A 23,604-nucleotide genomic window follows, 5' to 3' on the forward strand; every position below is an offset into this window, starting at 1 on the left:
AATAACAGACGTAAATAATAGGATTTAGACTGTATCCTGTTGAGGAAATGCATCCCTAAACTGGCATCATTATCTGATCTGAGGTCAGAGAGTCAGAGGTGACAATGTGCTCCTGGCCTAGAATGAGCTGATAATATTTACTTTGAGCACAAATGGTTGTGCATTAAGTAAACGTAAATATATAAATGCAAAAAGAGTACCGCTTTATCTGTTTTTACTTATATTTAAAGTTTTCTAAAAAATCTGAGTGCCTTATAAAAATAATCTGTACCCTGTCCAGCATAAAGAAATTCTTCAGCGCAAAACTAATTCAACACAGCCCCAGAGGTATGTTCATCCAAAATTAACACCCACCACATGCAAGTAAAAGAAATCAGTTTGATAAAATACATAATGTAGGCTAATACAAAATAAACAATTTATGTACATGTTATTACAAATGCCTGCAAAGGGAGCCAAATGCCATGTCATTGCTGCTGTTACACTTACAGGACAATCAAATCCTTGTTTAGGCTAATGACCAAACATTTAATTCAAATATTCACTTCATCTTTCATTTTTGGCCACCTTTTTGCTATAGATGACACAGCCTTTATAATTTCTTCAACAAAAATCGTGCATATCACAACCCTTACTAAAATAAACTATGGTTTTTCATAGTAAAACTGCTTAATTTCCTTTTGCATGATTTCTGAATGCTTGAGACTATAAAATAAATTAGTCATAATAAAGTTATAGCCATAGTAAATAGTAATTATATTACATATTATTACAGTAATTAAATAGTAAATTATAGTAAATGTCGAGAGCTACAATTGTAATTTGTAAATAATACAATTTATTCATTTACTTTTTTATTTGATTAAAGTTCTATTTTCACCCCTATAGTATAGGTGTTTTTTTCCATCATCATATTTGAGGAAGGAGGGCAGAGCAATAGAATCCTGCTTAGGGCACCCATTTGGCCAGCAGCGGCCCTGTATACAACATTAGGAAGTTTAGACCCTTCCTGTCAGAGCAAGCCACCCAACTTCTTGTCCAAGCTCTTGTTCTCTCCAGACTGGACTATTGTAATGCTCTCCTGGCGGGTCTTCCTGCATGTACTATCAAGCCTCTGCAATTGATCCAGAATGCAGCAGCGAGGGTTGTCTTCAATGAGCCAAAAAAAAGCTCACATTACTCCTCTCCTCATCAGGTTACACTGGCTACCAGTAGTCGCATGCATCAAATTCAAGGTATTAATGCTCACCTACAAGATGACCACTGGCACGGCACCAACATAACTAAACTCACTGGTTAAATCTTATGTGCCCTCCAGAAGTTTGCGCTCTGCAAGTGAATGACACTTGTGGTGCCATCCCAAAGAAGTTCAAAATCACTCTCACTGACCTTTTCCTGGACTGTGCCCAGCTTGTGGAATGACCTCCCAATCTCAATTCAAACAGCAGAGTCTTTACTCATTTTCAAAAAACATCCAATGACTCATCTTTTGCGCTAGCACTTAACCAACTAATACTAGCACTTACCTTTTTTTTTCTTGTCTATCATATTCTTTGTTTTAAACAACAAAAAAAAAACAACAACAACAACAACAGCCTGGCTATGTGTTCTGTATAGACTAACTGAGACTTGTCATGGCACTTGTATACTATTGTTGTTCTCTTATTGGTCTGATTGCTTCAATGGTTCTCAATACGAGCTACAAGCTAATTGAGTGAACATACGTCACTTTGAAGTTATTCTTCATTAATAGTTATATTTCTGTTGAGAAATGTGATAAAAAAAGATGTTTGAAATGTCTATTGATGCATTTTAAAGTATTTATTGTGCAAAAAATTATAATTTGAAATATTAATGTTGTTAAATGGGACTTTATTGTAATTTTTCTTCCTTGTCTTTGCAAGGTTGGGTTTTTCTTTTTGTCCTTTTTTTTTTTTTTTTTTTTTTTTCTCTATCTTGTTGTTTCCGGTCCTTCTACATCTCGCTTGAAATTGAACGAGGAGTTCTGAGATAGAACTCTTTCTGCCAACAATAAGGAGTGGTCAACATTGGTGGAAACTGGCGAGCCAACCTGGTTTTTCCCAAGCTTGGACAACATTTCATTGTTCTTCGAAGTGGTAGGATCTCCTTTATTCTGTGAACGAGAACTATTCTTTCCTTTTTGCATTTTTGATCTTGGAGATGCGTATCTGCGCTCTTTACACTAACGGAGCACTGAAACAGGAGTACGAAGAAACATTGAACTGAGCTAAACTCGTGTTGAATTGCTTGAGTTATTTGCTTCAAAGACAATCAATTGAAAAGGACTGTTTTATTTATTTTTTATTTGAAATTGTTCTGAAAAGAGAACACAAACTGTTATTAAATTGTGTTACTGCAGCACTATGGTGCCTAGTCAAGTCAAGTCACCTTTATTTATATAGCGCTTTAAACAAAATACATTGCGTCAAGGCATATGAACAACATTCATTAGGAAAACAGTGTGTCAATAATACAAAATGACAGTTAAAGACAGTTCATCATTGAATTCAGTGATATCATCTCTGTTCAGTTTAAATAGTGTCTGTGCATTTATTTGCAATCAAGTCAACGATATCCCTGTAGATGAAGTGACCCCAACTAAGCAAGCCAGAGGCGACAGCGGCAAGGAACCAAAACTCCATCGGTGACAGAATGGAGAAAAAAACCTTGGGAGAAACCAGGCTCAGTTGGGGGGCCAGTTCTCCTCTGACCAGATGAAACCAGCAGTTCAATTCCAGGCTGCAGCAAAGTCAGATTGTGCAGAATAATCATCTGTTTCTTGTGGTCTTGTCCTGGTGGTCGTCTGAGACACGGTCTGTACAGGGGATCTGTATCTGGGGCTCTAGTTGTCCTGGTCTCCGCTGTCTTTCAGGGATGTAGAGGTCCTTTCTAGGTGCCGATCCACCATCTGGTTTGGATACGTACTAGATACGGGTGACTGCAGTGACCCTCTGATCTGGATACAGTCTGGATCTGGTGGCTACGGTGACCTCAGAATAAGAGAAAAACTGACTAATATTAGCGTAGATGCCATTCTTCTAATGATGTAGCAAGTACATCGGGTGTTAGGGCCATCTGGAGAAAAGCAGTTGGAGAACATTTATCAAAACCTTATTTCCAACATGGTTATGTAACTTCACACACTCTGCCCAGCATCGCTACAAAGGCTCCCTCAGGACTCCATAATATGTGCAACTACACTACATGCAGACTTAAATACTAAAAGGAAATGAATACTAAGCTTCAGCCTCATATATAGTAGAGAAAGATGGTCACCACTGCCAACGTATTTCTTCTTTCCTTTTCCATCACCCCATTCAGATCGAAAAATGCAAGTGTAATAGTCAACAAAAAGAGCACTTTATGGAAGAAAATGGTCTCAGAAAGGTTAAGTCACAGTTGTTTTTCTTATATTGGCAAGAGATGTTCAAGCGGCCCTGGAATTAGAGAATGCAATGCTTTTCTGTGGTTTCTCTTCATCTGCAATACATAATTAGACCCTGAAAGGGTCTCAGCTCCTTGCCTTCTCTTTCCACTGCCAAGTAAATGGCAGGGCAAAACATTCCCTCTCTTTATTTCGCCATGTCCATCTTGTTTTTACCGGTGCAGTTAATATTTACTGAGCATAGCAGCAGAATTCACACTCATAATTTCCAAATGGAAAAAGTGTGGCAATTTTCACAGACATACTGTCTTTGAGCAGTGAAGTCATTCTAGTCTAGATCAACCTCGCTTTCAGATTCAAATTTACAAAAAATATCACATAATCCATGTGGTTCAGTAATCAAGAACCAGGTCTGGCTGGGTTAAAGAGGCATTTGTTGCCATTTCATCGACATAACAGGAACCAAACAAGGGGGAAAAAGAAGGAAACATATTTTCCATGATTGCTTACATGGGGAGACCCAGTATAATATACTTAAAAACCACGCTCCAGAGCTTGACATCTGGGAATAACACATGAACTCAACACAGCACGTTTCATTTCTGTAAAAAGGACAAAGTTAAAGTTTGGAAGTCTTTCTGTTCCCCCTAAAAATTCTTAACAGCCACCATGTGGATGGGCTCCCAGACAACTCGAGCGTATCAAACGCCTGCGTTTCTGCCAAAGACATTGATAACAATTGTTCACCATTGCTGTTTGACAGCTTTGTTTGCCCTCACTCATCCAAATTAGGATAATAAAAGGCAATTACTGGAGACCAGTCACCGAAAAATGTCTGTCTTTTAGTCCAACAACAATTACCCATCAATTACAACGAGCTGATATTCGCTAAGTATACAAGGTCATGTCACAGTCTGTCACAAGTGAAATTGATACCTTTTCTGTCCACAAACAGGCTCTTTTCAGGTAACACGGCCCATAGAGGACCTTGCAATTTTGTACAACACTGTAATAACACACAATCTGCAGTATTAGTGTGTTTTAAAGATTCATCAAAGAAATGACAGGAAAAGGAAGCTAGCTTACTTCCTAAGTTCAGGAAAGACTTCAGTGAATTCCACCCTTCCTTTTCTGTGTGTCATGGGTTGTTAATCCAGTAGCAGCCAAAATCCCTCAAGTGTTCATTCACAGAGGAAATATACATCCCACTGTCCTGGAAATGGGTGGATGGCTTTGTCTATATTTTCAGCAAATATACAGTTTACACCAGTGGCATTTCTGATCTGGAAGTTTCAATACCTCAATTCCTCGACCCCTTCATCCTCTTTCTACTCTTCCCCAGTTCCTTAGTTTGTTTGTGGCGTGGTCCTAGCTTGTGAATCGCAATTAAATATTTTAATCAGTTTACAGCCCTTGTTTAAGCCCCGTTCACACCAAGAACGATAACTATAAAGATAACTATAAAGATAACGATATTAGCGCCCACACCAGCGAATGATATCGTCTGTTAATTCTGAGCGCACGTGCGTCTGCTGCTTTAAATCCTCAAGCTCGTTATAGCAGGATGGATTCTGATTGGATGTCAATGTTTGTATCGTTCATCAGCTGGAAAAAAATCGTTCTGAAAATGATTCCAACGATACCATTTCTCTATGCCTTTATCGTTATAGTTGTAGTGTGGACTCTGCCATTCTTTAATACAGAAAATGATTTTTAGAACTATATCTTTATAGTTATCTTTATAGTTATCGTGCTTGGTGTGAATGAAGATGTCTGTTTTTTTTTTTTTTTTTTTTTGTGTGTTTTCAGCCAATATGAACAGTAGCAGAAGAACTGGTTGCAGCAGCTTTACCGGTTTCACTACCGAAAGAATCAGCTTTTTGAACAAATCAGTTGACTAAATGATTCATTGACTCACTCACATTGTTTTGTTCCTGAATGAATCATTGTTTTGAACAAATTAGCTGATAGAATAATTCAGTGATTCACTTATATTTAGTCGTTTCATTCCTGAATCAGCGTTTGAACAAATTGGTTGAATGAATTGGTCACAAAGTCATTTGTTGGCATCTATTAGTGTACAGACATAAACTCAATAATTGGCCACTTCAAAATCGCCAATTTACAGTCTGCATGGAACACATTTCTTTATAATTTATTATCGTTTACATTCACACATTCTGTACCTATTTATTGTTCACTCTGCAACATTTGTAAGTATAAAAGCCAAAAGCTTAGTAATTAATCACCTACCTTTGGGATGCTATTATGTTCATAAGAGATTTCTTAATGTTTTACACTTTTCAAATGAGGTTCTTTATAGCCAAACCTTTAGGCTAAAACCTATACAAGTGAATGAAAGCTTTCCAGACAATTCAGGAAATGAATTAATACTTTATGGAAGGTGATCTGGGGATAATGCCAGAAAAAGCTCTCAGGGGCATCCAATCCCAGACTGTATTTCTGATGGGAAAACTGTGGAGGTTGGTCTGTTTCAAAAATTAAATGGGCTTCCTTTACCCTGTCTCAGTGATAGAGGGGATAGAATGTCAGCAAAATACTTCACAACAGTTTCCCTCAAGAGCTCTTCCATGAATGAATAAACTGACATATTTCTCCCTAATGAGTACAAGAGAAGTATCTAGAGAAGATCTGCATGAGTTTTCGTTCTTGGTTGTAAAAACTATTTGAACCAGTATACAATGTACTCAATATATATTGTATATACTCAATATAAGAAAAGTAGAAAATATAAATAATGCTTTTTTGGACATTAAATGAGTTTGGTTTCCTAAGAAATCGTCGTTTAAATTTTATTTTGCTTTTTTTTTTTCAAATATAACAGTTGTTATAAAACTAACATTAGAAAGACACACGCACACACACACACGCACACACACACACACACACACACACACACACAGACAGATACAATATAATCCAATTAGGAAATCAAGTTTATCAAATCAAATCATGTGGTACTATTTTTATATAATTCAAAAATGGTTTCCTGATTCTATCAAATAATTCACCCCTCCCCCTCAGTGAATATGTGATCTTCTCTAATGTAACACAGTTGCAAACTTCCGACAACCACAGACAAAAAAGCAATGTTGATGTCCTTTTCTTGATTATGATAATCAAGAACAGTTTTGTTTCCGCTACAGACCCTGTTTAAACACTCTATACTTTTCATTAAGGATGGATCTGGGCTGCTTTGGGTTTGCTGTTGTGAAAATGGCAATCTGTTTTGTGGATATTATTGAGTCTACACAGAATTTGATGTTATTAGTGATGGTGGGAATCTGCTCATCCAAGTTGGAGCTTGTCTTCAGGAACAGCTTCCAGGTGGTACTATCAAATCAATGTTTGCCAGCTGCTTACATCACCACCTTTACCCTAAAACACTAACATTTACACATCAACAGGGAATATTACACCTGATATGAACCCTGGATGGTTCTTTCTGGGTGATGGATCTATGTCTTGCTCTTTCTTGGTGTAAAAAAGAATTTGGCATATATTACTTAGCTAAATGATTACCAGAGGAGGAGGCTACATGTGTTCTGTTCATGGTCAATCTCAAGGCCTAAACATCTTAAAAGAGAGAAAATACATACTCACACTGACTGCAACTTGAGTATGTTGACAGATGAACATGACCAGAAGGAATTAAACATGTCTTTTGAATACAGTGATCTTACAGTTCTTTTTTGAATTATACAATTTCACTACCTTTCTAGTACAGAAAATGCTGTATTTCAATAAGTCAGATTTTACTGATTAGTGACTACTAACTAAAACATAAAGGGGGTTAAAATATAAAATAAAAAATAAATAAAAATGAAATAAAATAAAATTAGGGTCAACAACATTTTGGTTTATCGCTGCAACAGGTACAATTGCCAAATAGATAGTTGATCACCTGAATATGATTTAGAGAGAACGCGAAGCTGGGGAGCAGATAAATTTACTCGTTTTGAGTTATGGAGCCTCTGGTGACTAATAACTAAAATGCATGATTCATGCAGTAAGTGATGGGAGCCCTAAAAAGGATATAAAGGGTTTATTTATGTAATAAATCATGTGTTTCTTTTTTCTATATAGAAGTATAAAGAAGAAAGAGATGAAATTGTGTCACATACAGTATAAGTTACAGATTGAGCTTGTTTTAATTAGCTTCTTGGTTGAAAGATAATTAAGTCTCCTTCAGTTATTTACTGTTGGTTTTCCTATTTCCTTTTTTTTTTTTTTTTTTTGTAGCTTTAGAAGTAGCCAAAACAAAGCAAAACAGCTAGTTTTGCTCAATTCTTCATTCAGAGTTGTTGTTGGGTTAAATTAATCCTGATACAAATCACAGCTGAGTCTTACGAGTTAAGTTGCAGTAAATCTGTGTTAAAATATGAAATGGATTTTATGCCCTATTTTTCTAAGTTATTCATTTGTATGAGAGACATTGCATACAAAGCAATGTGTCAAAAATCTGGACCCAAATATCTGGTAGCATTGCGATACAGCTGAAAAAACATAATTTGAACATTAATGTTGTCTGAAAGCTATCGGGCAGTAAGTATTAATGTGATTAGGGAGCAAGTATAACTGTACAAGTGTTCGTAAACACAGAACCAGCACACTTTGCTGTTAACACATGACCTGCTGAACTGCAGTTTGTATAGCTGTTTCTGTCTAAGGTGTGGGAAGACTAATGAAGCTCAAGAAAACATTTCCAGAATCACGGTATTAGGTATAAAGTGTTATAAAAACAATACAAGCTGTCAACACTTCATTATCACTAGGGTCAAGTTCCAGACCTGCACACTTAGGGTTCAACCACCAGCGTGAAAGGGCCTGAAGTATTCACCATGCCAGGCCTAACACGTGTCGAGTTCCACTCACAAGATGGAAGTTTAGATTTTTGAATGGAAAAGACTCATTAGTTCAAATTTTATTCTGCATTCAGGTGCAGATTTGGTAAATTCATTTAGTGAAGAATTAATCAGAATGATTAAGCTTGGCTCTTTTCTAACGATCTGTTTAAAGAATCAGTTCATATGAATCATTTGCTAATAAATCAGACTACATGTCCCACTGTATTTTTGGTCCTGAATGAGCCTTCCATTTATCATGTTCAGGAATTCATGTACCCCAGAAATTGCAAGATTTTGAGATAAACATTCCAGTTTAAGTTAAATTAATTAGACGTTACATATGGTACAATACTATGTTGTGAATGTATCCAGTTGGACAATCAAAGGTTCTACACACACTTACAGTCTTCATTTCAACTTGAACACTTGGGCTACTGAAAACAGCACAGAAAACACTGCTGGGATCAATGATGCATCATGATATGCCCATCAACGAACTTGCTAATTGACATTTAGAACCATTTCCAGTAAGGCATCATTCTCACTCTTATGTCCCACTTGTTTCTACTCAAGATCCAAAGGCTTGAAAACCCACTTTGTTACATCACCTAATTGGGATTCATGTGTTTATAAGGTTACTTAAGGGTTGTGGTTGAGTCGCTGTCTCAACGTTTTGGTTTCTGCTCCCAATATGAGCACTGTAGTCGAATATGAATTTAATAGGAAAATAAATTTGGCTCTGCTCTTCAGAGACAGAAAGATGCAGAAAGCACCATTTCTAAACCATTTATGTGGTCGTATTGATGTCTGCATGAGTTTATGCGTATGTGTGCGCAACAGCGTGTGTTACATCTCAGAAAGGTGGTGAAAGGAACCCTGTGGAACTTCATAGCGCAGGTACCTTTTTTCAATTAGAAATAGGATTGGCCCAAGAGTCATGAGATTCAAATCTGCCCCAGACATATAACACCCGGCTTTCAGATTTAGCTCGCAAAGGGTCTGCAGAGTATGTACCATTGACGCCCGCCTCTTGTCATATTGTTGGACCAACACCAGCACTCTGTACCGAAGGTCAGCGTGTCTGTTCTCTGCGCTGTCATCGCCCACACAAATACGTCTCCTTGCAATTATGCAGCAATATCACACTCATATGGTTCTATTAAACAACAGCAATACTCGATGGATCTGAACTCTTGAGAACTCGTCTTGCTTTTAAACACATCTGAGGAATCGCTTTTTTCATGGCCCGTTTATATAATCAGACACTAATCAATGTCTCTTGGTGGCCCAAGAAGCATTCGGTCCTGGAGGGCTTGTGATTATGGGCCACAAAAAGAATGTAAAGATCTTTCAGACAATGCAGCACTCCATGACATCCTTCAGTGAGAGGTAGTTTATTGCCATACATGCCAAAAGAATTAGTGCCGCTTACACAAAGGGTTTATCCACTCATGTTAAGAACTCTTAAACTTAATGGGGCAAAAATGTATTTCAATAAACACATCTATAGGCTGTGTTTTTTACCGCAAAAAGAAAGAAACGAAGATCAAACCACTATGAATCCAAACATCTCATTATATGGCATCATTTCTATGCACTCAAGAACTCTCCCCTTCCAAGGGAAACATCCAAAGGGTGCCTATATTTATGTAAAGAGCGTGCCCATTGAAAACACAGTCTCTTGTAATAATTGCACTTCTCTTCTCAGTTCGCTGGGCACACATGGTGCAATGTGTACACAAGTTACTCTGGGACTTTTCGACTGTTTCCATAGTGACTCATTCATGTGGGTCTGCTTGAGCATTCCATCTCCTCATGACAGAAACCACTCTGGTCTCCACAGGCCATCCTCTGTTCCAGTACATTCTCCTTTTCAGATCGACTCGGGACACACAAAATCACAAGCAAATTAGAGTCGAGCGAGAGAGGGAAAACAGGGAGCTAAATGGAACTTCCTGCAATTCTGAGATTTGGGCAATTTTGACTCTGCCGGGTGGTTTGTGATCGTTTTCAACATGTATAAAAATGCGCAAAGTGCAGACATGGCTCCGTCTGTTCAGAAGGGAAATAAATAAATGACAAAGCTTTATTGTGATTCTTCAAGTGAGCATACCGAAATATGCCTAGACCTCCACCCAGACCTCCACTGCTGAGTGTATGTGCAGTTTATTGCAGTGAAAGACTGGGTTGTTAAGAGACATATAACCTCATTCACTTTTAAAATGGGTTGAAAGGGTGGGTCTGGTCCTGGACCTGGTTTATTACACAATAAAGAACTCAAAACGTACTTGACTGCTCGATTGGAACGGCAGCTTTGACATGGGGGAGTATTCATGTCAAGCAGACTAGTAATGACATCATCAGTGGGCCAGGCTCAGGTGATGGAGTGCTGTGTCATGCTTTGTTTGGTTTTCCAACAGAAGCCATATTAATTAAAACAGAGACTTTGAGAAAAACATGTCTGGAAGATAATTATGCATTCGAGAAATGTCATTCACTGGAAAACCCAGTAAGTAGTAATTAGTTTGGAACATGCTCGGTGTGATTTTATAGAACTGTCCAGTCTGCAATGTCAACATACAAATGAACAGCATGCATTTTCATATATTAATGCAGCTTTGTGCGGACCTGAGTGAGGTAAGAGTATCCTGTCACTCAACGGTAAAAACAAGTATAACTACAAAGTATACAACATTCTACCAGTTACCAAATGGTATTATTTTCCTTTTAAGGTATTTTTCAGATTTGATTCCTAAAATTCTCTTGTGTATAAAACTACGTCCTCACCTTGAGTCTAGAAACACTCAAAACTGAACATGGCACTTAATAGCCATACAAGTCTTTGTTTAAGAAAGTTTCACAAGCATTCAGAATCAAGAATCCTGACTTTCTTTTGTTGTATAAACAAACAGAGGCCCCAGATGTTTTAGGAAACTTAAGTCACAGATAAAAATGTGCACACAGATGTCCAAGCAGAGTAACTGCAGGTGTAGTTCTTCACATTAACTTTGAACATGGTCCACTGACGTCTGACAACTAGAACATTTCCAAAGATATCTGCATTTTGAACAGTATACAGTTGTTTTATCATTGTAAACCTTAAGATGTTTTGAAAATGGAATATTTCTTTTAAATAAATGCTTCTGTTTGGGCTGATGTGCGTTGGTGCCTGGCCGTGGAATTTTGTTTCTCTCATGAAGAAAGATCCATTAATAATTGTTTGTATAAATGCTACTTTGATATACTGTTATATAACATTAAATCTTTTTTTAAGTGTGGCGTAAGTGTATCTTTTTTTTGGCCAACTATAAAAGTACATATATGACCTTACAATAACATATGGCTTATTACTGAAATTAAGCAATTAAATGAATTATTTTAATAATTCCCACCAATCCCCTAAAAAAAAAAAACAGAAAATCACTGTGATATGATCCATTATTCTGGGGATACAATGGAAAAAGAGGACCTTTCAAGTACTATTAAAGACACTGGCAACAGGTCCGGAGGTTGCTGAGTGAGGCAGAGGAGTTATGCTCTCTATTTGTCCCAGATGTGTTTGATTCAGATCAGTATATAGCAGTAGTCATGGGAAAGTGGAAGTAGCACATTTTACATGTTAGAAATACAGTGACCTATCCAAGATAATCCTCTAAATAGTGGTGTCAAAAAAAAAAAAAAAAAAATCTGTCCAACGGAAGATTTTACAAATTAAATAAGAAACAAACAAATGTTTGAGAACTAATAGGAATAGTCATTGACATGTTGCATTCCTCAAGGATCTAATTACATCTTTTCTTGACATCTGAGAATTACCTCAGACAAGAGGGTTTGTTGCATTTTCATTTCGGATCCTTTGATTTACTGTCTTGTGACCTTTACTGGAAACAGTGTGCGTGCTGCTGTTCCTGCGAGCTAGGGAACATCATCCATTCTTGTGTCATCTCCTTTGTGCTCCAGAACAGCTGTGGGAGACTTGGACACCGTGCCACAGGCTGTGATGGCTCTTCAGCACTGGGTCGGTTCTCTGCGCTCCAGGGCATGTTGATATTCCCGCAAGGTGTGTTTTTGAAACACACTCGGTCTTGCCCTGCTCCGTTTCCCTCCTTTGACCTCCATCATCTCGCTGCCAATCCTTTCATCCTGGCAAGGCTTGAAAGTGGGGGATACAGTGGAAGAAGCACAGAGAGAAAGTCAGAAGAAAAAAAGACGGAAGAATAGATGAGGGGGGATTCAATAATGGTGAGCCAGCAACAGGCCATCCGCAGGATTTTATTGTTTCAGCGTGCCATTCAGCATTTGTTTTTGATATAGGCCACATGGTTGCATTTAAAGGGTTTAAATGAGATTGGTGTGTACCGTCTCGTTTCCAGCATACGCAACTTTTGCTACTTGTATGCTAGAACTGTCCCAATAAAATTCTTAAAGGGACAGTTTACCCCAAAATAAAAAATCTGTCACTCACGCCATTCCAAAACTTTACGGCTTTCTTTCTTCTGTGGAACACAAAAAGACGTTTTGAAAAATGTTCACTCTGCTCTATTCCACTGCAAGTTCACATCACAAAATCCAATTAACAACTGATGCATAGAACCAAGTCCCCACCCAACTTTTTCTTTTTCGATAATCTGTTACCCTCAGGTATATGTCACAAAATGGTAGAACAGATATGTCTCTAATTCTGTTTAATTGCAACTTAAAAATTTGGGAGGGCAATGAGGTGAACTGGAGGCAGACCTTAAATAAACAGCATATGACTGGATGAAATTTATGAGGTCCTTTTTTTCATTTGTTGCAGTTGACCTGCGTTTAGACATGGGGAAGTTAAAGGAACAAAAATAGCTTCTAAAAATCAATTCCTTATGGTGGAAACAAGCTACTTGGAATTCTTTAGTGTCTTCTCCATAAACAATTTCAGTATTGGCCCGGTATGGCCAAACATAAACATATGAGGATTAACATACAAGAAAGATGATGAGGAGGTGATCTCGTAATCTGGAGTCCATCCTTCTTATGCCGAGAGTCATATTGGTTAAAGGTGACCGTGATGGTTAATGAATGCTGACACCTTACTTTGTTTTGGATGCTTGGCCAAGGAGACGTCCTGTATTGTTAAAAAGGGAGAAAGAAGGAGCGAGAGAAATTCCTGAAAGCATATGGAAGAGTGATACATGTTTTCACACAGTACACAATCCCAGCTGTATATCCCCATGATACAGAGGTCTAATTCTGCCAAATGATTTACATCAAATGTCTGTGTGAAACCATTTCCTCTTCCCTTGCTTTCCAATATACACATTATACAGAATACATACATTGTATGCATAATCTAGTGAGAGGGGACAAGGGAATCGGCCTGATAGGGCTCTGCACGTGTTTTCCACTGTTTTTCTTGTAAATATCACTGAATCAAGAATATAAAGAATATATTCACAAAATAATTCCCCAGCCCCAGAGATAAAAAAGAGCAGTTGGTGGACCCCGTGAGCAATCAAATACCAAAAGAAACACAGAAAACCCCATGAGAATGGAAAGAGGAAAAAAGGTCACAGACCACAATGCTCACAGCTACCTCTAGTGGTCTGATGAAATAAAACAATACTTTTAAACAATGAATACATTATTCATCACATCAATGTGAATCAAATCACAAGGAAACTGCATGTAACATTTATAAAACCTAGTTGCTGGGAAGTAGTAGTAGAAGCAGTAAGCTTTTTTCCAGTTGTGATTGATGGGGTGTGGAATTCTGGAAAAATAAGCCCAGATCATGATGTAAGGTGATTAACAGGTGTCAGGAACGAACTTTGAGCTGTGCCGGAGAAATGAATGGCTTTCGGCGAACGGCCGTCTCCTTCCCACCGGTCAGCACGACCGTGAACCCCACACCATTAACACACACTGGCTCCCAAAACAGCCCTGTCCTGCACACGCACCAGTGAACCTACAGGTCCTGATTGCTTCCATGTTGCTTGAGTAAACATCTGAGACTAATTAGGCCCTTGTTTTTGTTGTTTGACTCGAACCACATTGTGGTGCCATGCTGTAGGAATAACAGTTCCACAGTGCAAGGTCCAATACACGACAAGTCGAAGACGGCTATGGAGCCTGCCGTGACACTTCATTACATACGTGTGGAAGGACCTGCCACAGGCTCGGTGCACACAGGTCCCATTATCTACATACCTAACCCCTCCCAGACTCCCCTTAACACCAATGGCCCTCTGCAAAACATGTGCGTCTCACAAAACTACGGTTCTGTTCTTGGCAAATATGGGGCCCTTTCTCCAAATGTTGGTTTTAGATTAGCCATCTAAAGTTGTTTTCGATACAAGCATTATAGACCTTAAAACAGCAGTGTGATATGGTCTGCTCAAATAAGCGTTTTATTGCAACTTTGAGTAAATATTAGATTGTGTAAAAGGCCTATTGAGTAGAAGGACGATAAATAAGAGAATTGGCCATGGTTGTTGGTAGTTAATGACATATTTAATTCATTATGACATTTGACTAAATAAATTAAACCTTCTTTGCTGTATGTATGAGTTAAAGGCAAAACGAATAAGAAAAAATACACTACAGACAAGCTGTCATACAAAAAGAGACTTGAGAAAATATTTGCCTGAAATAAAAAAACATGGACCAGGTGGAAAGAACATGCCAACCTTGGTGACACAGCAAGAGAAATCTTCTCGACGATGAATACTCAGAATGTGTGGGGACTGGTTGGTCTTCTTGACCAAAACAGAAGTTTTAGGTTCCCAATTCAACATAAAAAATTATCTTAAATCAAATGTTAGAGTCTCTCAGCCTCATTCGTCTCCAGCTGGCAGGTTCTCCTCGATCCTTTTGATGAACTTCATGCGAATTTCTGTCACACTGTCACCTCTTAGTGTGTCCTGAGCGAATCGCACATCCACTGCCATTTGAACCTGCAGCAGTAGAAAAATAACCTTATTGTGAATAGTAACTGACGGTTAACAGCAGATCATCAATTTATCTCACACAAACATGCTCTTCACCATTTCAAGAGCTCCTCTCAGTACTCCACAGAGCAGGCTGGAATAAACTAGATTACTGTGGTTGTCAGGAAGCTCAACAAAGTCCACCAGGGGGTTGCTTTCGAGGATAAGAGAGAACTCATCTCCAGCAGGACTCCAGTTGGTCACGCTGGGGGTGATACCCAAGTACATCTTAAAGGCTACCTGTTAACATAAAGACAAAAAGGCTCTAGAGTCTTCATGTTGACTTGTCTGCCTACATCTATGGTGTCAGGGCCACATTAAAAGATTTTACAGAGCTGCCACATTCTTTTTAGGTGCTGTATTCACAGCTCTGACACTGAAATTATAAACATTTTTGCACAACTGCACATTATGGGTTTGAAAAGACGTTTTGAGGACAAGGCCATAAGAAGACCAACATTTTTATCATTTTTGACCATTTAACTCAACAATTTTTGATAATCCAAAGAACTAAATATCTCAGAATAAAAGTCATATTTGACCATGTATTCATTTTATTTTAGAAATCTTTACACAAACTGAAAATATAATTTACCATAAGGAGGCAGAATAAGATATTCTTGGGATGCATGGCACCATTTTGGTTACTACATTTGGTTTACATTTACATTACAATGTTGTGAAATATAAATAATACATGAGAAGCTTAAAAAAAAGGTAAAAAAAAAACAGTCGTTTTGTCTGACCTCCAGTCGTATGTCTTGGACATTTGGGTAAAGAGAGGGGCGGAACTGTCAACTGATCACCACCTGGTGGTGAGTTGGATCCGATGGCGGGGGAAGGAAGCTGGACAGACTCGGTCGACCAAACGTATTGTGAGGGTCTGTTGGGAATGTTTGGCTGAGCCCCCTGTCAGAGAGATTTTCAACTCCCTCCTCCTGCAGAGATTTGACCAGATTTTGACGGAGGCTGGAGACATTGAGTCTGACCATGTTCCCTGCCTCCATTGTCAGTGCGGCCACTCAGACCTGTGGCCGTAAGGTCTGTGGTGCCTGTCGAGGCGGCAATCCCTGAACCTGGTGGTGGACACCGGAAATAAGGGATGCCATCAAGCTGAAGGAGGAGTCCTACCAGGCCTGGCTGGTTTGCGGGGCTCCTGAGGCAGCTGATGGGTACCGGCAGGCCAAGCGGGCTTGGTGGTTGTGGAGGGAAAAACTCGGGTTTGGGGAGGAGTTTGGTGAGGCCATGGAGAAAGACTATCTGTTGGTCTCGAAGAGATTCTGGAAAAACAGTGTGGCGCCTCAGGAGGGGGAAGCATTGCCCTGCCAACACTGTTTACAGTGGAGGTGGGCAGCTGTTGACCTCAACTGGGGATATCATTGGACAGTGGAAGGAATGCTTTGAGGATCTTCTCAATCCCACCGAAATGTCATTTGTTGAGGAACCAGAGGCTGAGGGCTCGGAGGTGGACTCGTCCATCACTCAAGCTGAAGTCACAGATTCAGGAGGAACAATGCAGTTTTCGCCCCGGTCGTGGAATGCTGGACCAGCTTTATACCCTTGCCGAGGTGCTGGAGGGTTCATGGGAGTTTGCCCAACCAATCCACATGTGTTTTTTGGATTTGGAATAGGCATTGAACCATGTCCCTCGCTGCCTCCAGTGGGGGGTGCTCCAGGAGTATGGGGTCCGGGCCCTCTGTTAAGGGCAGTCTGGTCCCTGTATAACTGGAGCAGGAGCTTGGTTCGCATTGCTGGCAGTAAGTCAGACTTGTTCCCAGTATATGTTGGACTCCGGAAGGGCTGCCCTTTATCACCTGTCCTGTTCATAATTTTTATGGACAGGATATCTAGGCGAGGCCAGGGGCCGGAGGTGGCTTGGACATCTATTCCGAGGACATGCAGGAGGGACTATGTCTCTCGGCTGGCCTGGGAACGCCTCGGTATCCCCCCGGAACAGCTGGAGGAAGTGTCTAGGGAGAGTGAAATCTGAGGCATCTCTGCTTAGACTGCTGCCCCTGCAACACGGCCCCTGATATTAAATTAAATAGGATTCTGATCAGGGTCCCATCAAACCGATGCACTCTGGATTAACATTTGACAACGTGGCACATGTGGAGGAAAGTGAGGAGAAAAATACAGAGAAAACTGAGAAAAGACAGACAGGGACCAAGCAAGCATGGACAGTGATGGACAGGGGGAAGAACGCTCTGTCAGTGCTGTTAGTGTGAACCCATAGAGGTGGACTGTTTCGTAAGAAAGCACTGTGGCTCTCCCAGACCAAAGAAAACAAGCCGAGAGTAACACGAGTGTCTCGGTTCACTCTAACACCGTACAGACGGCCTGCCAGTTGGCTTTGCGATAGCATAGCATGGATGTTTTTCAAGCTGTGTGACATTGAAAAATTAAAAACGGTAGAAAGATGTGATGAAAGCTATGAAAATATGTGGGCTACTGCAGGTTGAAGTTCAAATTCCAGTCACTTGCTTGCACATTGACATGCTTGCCTGCTTCCTGATTCTCTCTTCCTCGCTCTCGTTTTGCCTAAGTGAGGGCTCAGCATGCGCTCTGATTGGCTCCGAGTACTCATGTTACCTTTGCAATGACATCGGCAGTTTCTCGGAAATCGTGACACCTCCCCACGCTGGACCGAGCCAAGAAGTCCTCAATCAGACGCACTCCGATATTGTATCCCCTTGAAAGGATGGAAGAAGAGAATGGAAACTGTGAAACTGTCACTGTCAGAGCAACTTCGCTTTCATTCACCCTCATTTCACCCACCAACGCAATCATAAGAGCTTTAATCTCTTTTTATTTTAAAAGGTCTTAGTAAAGCCCTTTAACTTCCAAGGACTCAAAAAGAGATATACAAACTTATTGGTTGGAGAGAAAATCTAATCTTGCATATTAGATGCTTTAAAGCAGCAATAGGAAAAAAAAGATTGTATTTCAGCCATGCTGACCAACCCAATATCAGTGGGACTACTGGATTAGTTCAAGGCACAGTTTAAATGAAAAGACCACTCAGCCAAAGAACACACGCTGCCCACTGATTCTCTAAATCACAAATGTTGGACTCCAAGCATCTCTGGGCTTTCCACGCATCCTCGCTGCTTTTCCCACAATCTTTAAACCGGAGCTTCCCAAATGGTTTTGATTCAGGGGTTAGATTTTACAGTTCAACATTTTTCAACAAATAAAAGCAAAAAAAAAAAAAAAAATGAATACAATTAACTGTACTGGCCCCAAAATATACGTATTAATGGAAAAAAAGATACATGAAAATGATTCAAATAATAATAAGAACAATTCTATTAGGATTGTTAATATGAGAAATGTACAGCTAGTAGTGCAGAAAAAATATAAAAAACTTGTCAATGTCAATAAGTGCATGTAAATGTAATGACATTTCAGGGCAATTAACACTAGAGGAAAATAACAGTTACATTTTATTTTTAAGGTGTCCTTGTTAGGACAGTGTAATTATGCATTAAAGTACCGAGTAATATTATTAACTGCATGTACTTACTATAAGGTTAGTGTTAGGATTAGTGTTTGGCTTAGGGTTACTAGCATGTAATTACGTATAACTAATTGCTATTATAATAGTAAGTACATGTATCGTGTAACAAGGACACCTTAAAATAAAGTGTAACCAAAATAACTGACATCTGAAAACACCTTGTGGTCGACACACATTATAGTGTGGGTCACATTTTTATTATTATTATTATTATTATTATTATTTAATTTCAAATTTTAGGTTGTGTAGTTTTGTTTAAAGTTTTGAGGATAAGTGCATGTCATTCAACCTGTTCAGACTGGCATAAAAGGAATAAATTACATCGTAAAATAAAGAACATTTAGTTCAAATTGTAATCATATTTCAGAATATTACTGTTTTATCCTGTATTTTGGTGACTTCTTACAACAACAATAGTCTAACAATAGTCTACATGCATTTTATTATTTGCAGCGATTTTCTCTGCAACCCACAGTGCAGTACAACATGAGATGTAAACTTGCTAAAAAAAAAATAATAATAATAAATGCTATCATCCATCTATTTCATCTGGATCCACTCTAACAGTAGACTAGAATTTGAGAAGTATAGCCAATTGGGCAACAGAATCATGAATCTGAAAACCAGGGGTGTAACCTGCAGCTGCACAATTCATTTAGCAGGAAGGGGAGAGAGACAGCTCTCGAAAAACCTAAAGGGGCACATTTTATACTCTCAATAACACCCATCCCAGCTTGAGCAGACTGGATGGCACAATCACCACACCTAATATAAGAGCCTACACCCAGCACAAACACTGACAGTACAATTCTCTCTGGTCCACTCACATATGCGGACTAGTGACAATCATAAAAGAAATAGAAAGAGCAGTTGTAGCATGTGAAAATCTAAACATATTCCTTGCATTTTCATATAATTTTTAAATGGCAATCTTAGAAAAGAGAAAATACTCATGTCATTTGTAAACTACTGATTTAATGAGACCAGATAGTTTGGATAGGTGAGAAACAGAAAGACAGACTTACATTTTATCCAGTTGTTTGTTGACTTCCTCGTCATTTTCATAGTCCTTACACAGCTGAGTAACCAGAGCTCCATAAGTGAGAGTGAACAATTCTGAATTCTGTTCAAGAAAAAGACGGCCCAAAATGACCCACCACCATATTAATAATATCCACTGTGTTTACCTAAGAATGCCTGAATCCTATTACAAAATTTGACAGTCCAACATTCCAGTGATCCATTTTTATGTATGTGGTTCAAAGACGAAAAGGGTGTTTCAAGCATCAAAAAGAAAAGAAAAAAGAAAAGAAATAAAAGTGTATTCCAGCTTTAAATTTAGTCCCCCCACCATACAATAGAATGTATCCTGCTTAATTTTTTACCATGATTTAAAGAAGACACCCACTAAAATCTCATACATTGTAACAATATTTATATAACAAAAAATCATAAGCATATTTTAAACAAGAATCATTTGATGACAAATAAAAAGACTATATTAAGGATCACAGTGCAGCCCTCAAATACGAATTAACATTTTTGACTTTACTAATATCCTTCAAACCACAAGGTTTTACCCAACGTTAAGTATGATCACATTCTTTTATGTATTTTAATAACTACGGGTCAGAATAAGTATGCTGTTTCATTTGCATGTTTTGGTGGAGTCCAAGAGTCTGAGCTCACTAGTGAAAAGCTTCTAATTTTGCATTTTGTAAATTAATACAACTTCTTTTCATTACAACATATATTATAAGCATAACAATTCGAGTGAAACACTATCACTGAAAAATTACTGTTATTATTTCCTAATAGCCATCTTTTGTTTTCATGACAGAAGCAGCAAATTAAAACCTAAAGTATGTGTTCTGCTGCATGAATTGCGAAAAACCAAAGAGAATCTTGAGCTTCAATATCAGGCTTTAAATTCTGTTTCAGACTAATGAACCGCACAACATAACAGAGAATGTGTCATCATTAGTAATATCAAAGACACTTTAAGAGAATTTTATAGTCATTTGTAATATTCAGGACTGAATGAATGAGAACACACAGTGGTCTTGAGCGCCCTCTCACGGCATAACATGAAACTGATACAGACATGACATGTTACATGTAGCCAAAACATTTCTACAAAAGCTTGCTAAACGCAGCTGAATAAATCTACGAGCGTTTCTCTGCTTTCTCTAATGTGTTGTTTATACCGTGTTGAGAATATACCAAATGCTTCAAATAACCAACTGCCCACTGTAATAATTGTAGTAAAACAAACTCCATGACACATGATAAGGCATTATGCTATGAAAGCATACATCATTCGGCCCAATGTATCATTAAAATTAACTCAATCGTAAAACTATTTGCAATTCAAATGATTTTTAATTCAAAAGCCAGCCATGTATGGTGGGAAAACTAAATCATGCCTGTTCAACAGAATCACTTTAGCGGAATAAACTGACGCAAGTCTAGGTTACACAAATTCTATATCTGTTCTATATGCAAATAAGCAAACACTGTTCAAATAAACATGTTGTTAATCTGATGATTCTAATAGCATGTTAGCTAGCTGTCATGCATTTAGCTCAGATCTGAAGAAACACAACACACACTCACCATCTTTTTGCTGTCCGTGGCTCTGTTCGACTGCCTAGACATGTTGTCTTATATTACAGGTGTGTACAGATCGGTTCCAGGTAATATTTTATTAATCTGCTCAGTGCAATGAGAGTCCCGTGATGTTGTTCCTGCCACTGTGATAGATCAGCTTCCTGAATCGCCAATGACTCACCGGAAGTGTTAAGTCGCCTTGGGTTGTGGGTATTGTAGTCAAACTGCAGTTCTGTACAGTTGTGATTCCTAATGTGGGTCACGGAGTCATTGACCCTGTTTATATTACATTTAATCACCAATCAACAAAATCTGAGTAGAATGCAGCTGGAGTTATGAGGCATGTAGTGTGGAGCTGGAGACAATGTAGCATTTAATTGTTAGGATGAAATAATTTTCCAACCTCAAATTTAGATAAATTCTTTTCCTCATTATGGAAACCAGCATAGCTGTACTCATGACTCCCTGTAGTCTTTAAAAGCAATAATGAAATAAGTTGTATTCAGATCAAATTCATATTTCATGTCCATGTCCATGTCCATGAGGCAAGAGCCATAATAAGCAGAAAAGGTACAGTCAGATAGCCCGTCTCACAAAGAAAAATTATGTGGTTTCTTCTCACATGATAAAATAAATTAAACTCAAATTAACTGATTATATCTATTTTTGTAACTATGTATGAATTTATTTATTCTTTTTTTTTTATTATTGTGTCCCTATATAATAGTAGTAACTGGCATCTTGATTGCATCTCAGGAAAAAAAGAAGTGGACAAGAGAAGTGAAGTACTGCAATCTGAGATTCACATGATAGGGGCCATTCACACGCTATGAAGAACACAAGACGTGGACAATGGAATTGGAAAAAAATTAATAAAAATGCCTTGAGACTCAAAATGCCCATTTAAAGCATGGTGCTTGTAGCAGATCTTTTACTGACATAAAGGAGTGTTTAAATTAATCATATTGGTGTAATGTTAAGTCGTGCGTGGAATGGGAAAAAAACACAACGTCTCAAGAAAGCATTTTTTAAAAGCTGAAATTTTAATGTGTGTGCTGCTTTTTTACGTTAGTGTGTGCTACAACAAGACGTTAGTGCAACATTTAAAGACATCTGTCTAAGGCATGTTAAAGAATGTTTTTATTAAAATTCGAACTTATTCAAAATTTTGTGTAACAGTGTAATTTGAGACACTGCAAAAGATACGAGACATGAGCACAAAGGTCATGGGGCCATTCATACCTCTGTCTAGCGCTTATATACATAAAAATAAGTAAATAAATAACTAAATGGAATAGGAAAACATTCTGTGTGAATTAGGGGTGACTTCAAATTGTCGACGATTCGATGGTTCGATTCGAGGAACCTGATTCGACTACAAATCTCACAGTTGAGTATTCGCGGGCTGTTGAATGGCTGACATGTCACTGTCGGTGTATGAATGAGTAGTGTGAATGGGTGAATGTGAGGCAACTTGTAAAGCACTTTGGATGGCCATGGGGTCGGTTGAAAGTGCAATATAAATGCAGTCCATTTACCATTTACCATTTACCATAAACCCGTGAATAAGAATCTGAAAAGAAAGAAGCATCAAATAGATATTTTAAAGTGCGTGAATAAATCCAACCACCCCTATAGATTTATGTTTCACTTCCCATAATCCGTGACCGACAGAGGAGCATCTTGGCAGCAGGGATTTAAAACTTTAACATGACTCAAACTTTTTTTTCGAACAGGTACGGTACAAGTAGTTTCAAAACATTTCAGCCAGTGTATGTATATCGTAGGTATATTATTTACCTGATTTAAAGCAAAATTCAAAGCAGAATATTAATAACTATGACTGGACTGTCACATCCATAGCATTATAATGAGAACACCATTATAATAAAGCGCTGTGAATTTTTAGAGGCTGCTGTTTTGCACATTGTTTCGTGAAGAACGCGTCCACAAAATGAGTTAATTCAGAGCCGCGCAGACACGTTCATTTGCATTCAGGCTCTTTTTGCAGATTGCTTATAAATCCTAATATTAACGTTATGTTGTATAAAAAAACGAAGCGTATTCTACAGGAAATTATGAGTTTAATCCCATATTTTAAAAATTTCTATGAAATGCTCACTCTACTGGTCATCTTCAGCGCGTGCAGCTCAAAACAGAAATGCATAACATTAATATAGACTAACTTTATAATGAGAGCACTATTGTAAAAATTGTGAATTGCTAGTGTTTTGC

General features: G+C 38.4%; 1 protein-coding gene across 1 annotated transcript; it reads right to left on the reverse strand.

The window, feature by feature from the left end:
* Positions 1 to 14,741: 14,741 nt before the first annotated feature.
* On the reverse strand, positions 14,742 to 21,537 carry LOC113091755 (trafficking protein particle complex subunit 3). Its single transcript, XM_026257385.1, has 5 exons — positions 21,376 to 21,537; positions 19,785 to 19,882; positions 17,832 to 17,931; positions 15,297 to 15,479; positions 14,742 to 15,206 (listed from the first exon to the last, which is right to left on the reverse strand). Exons 1-5 carry the CDS (start codon positions 21,415 to 21,417, stop codon positions 15,087 to 15,089), a joined length of 543 nt encoding a protein of 180 aa, XP_026113170.1. The 5' UTR covers positions 21,418 to 21,537; the 3' UTR covers positions 14,742 to 15,086.
* Between the last annotated feature and the right edge of the window lie 2,067 nt (positions 21,538 to 23,604).

This window comes from Carassius auratus, unplaced genomic scaffold (assembly GCF_003368295.1).
Source record: "Carassius auratus strain Wakin unplaced genomic scaffold, ASM336829v1 scaf_tig00214282, whole genome shotgun sequence".
Taxonomy (NCBI): domain Eukaryota; kingdom Metazoa; phylum Chordata; class Actinopteri; order Cypriniformes; family Cyprinidae; genus Carassius; species Carassius auratus.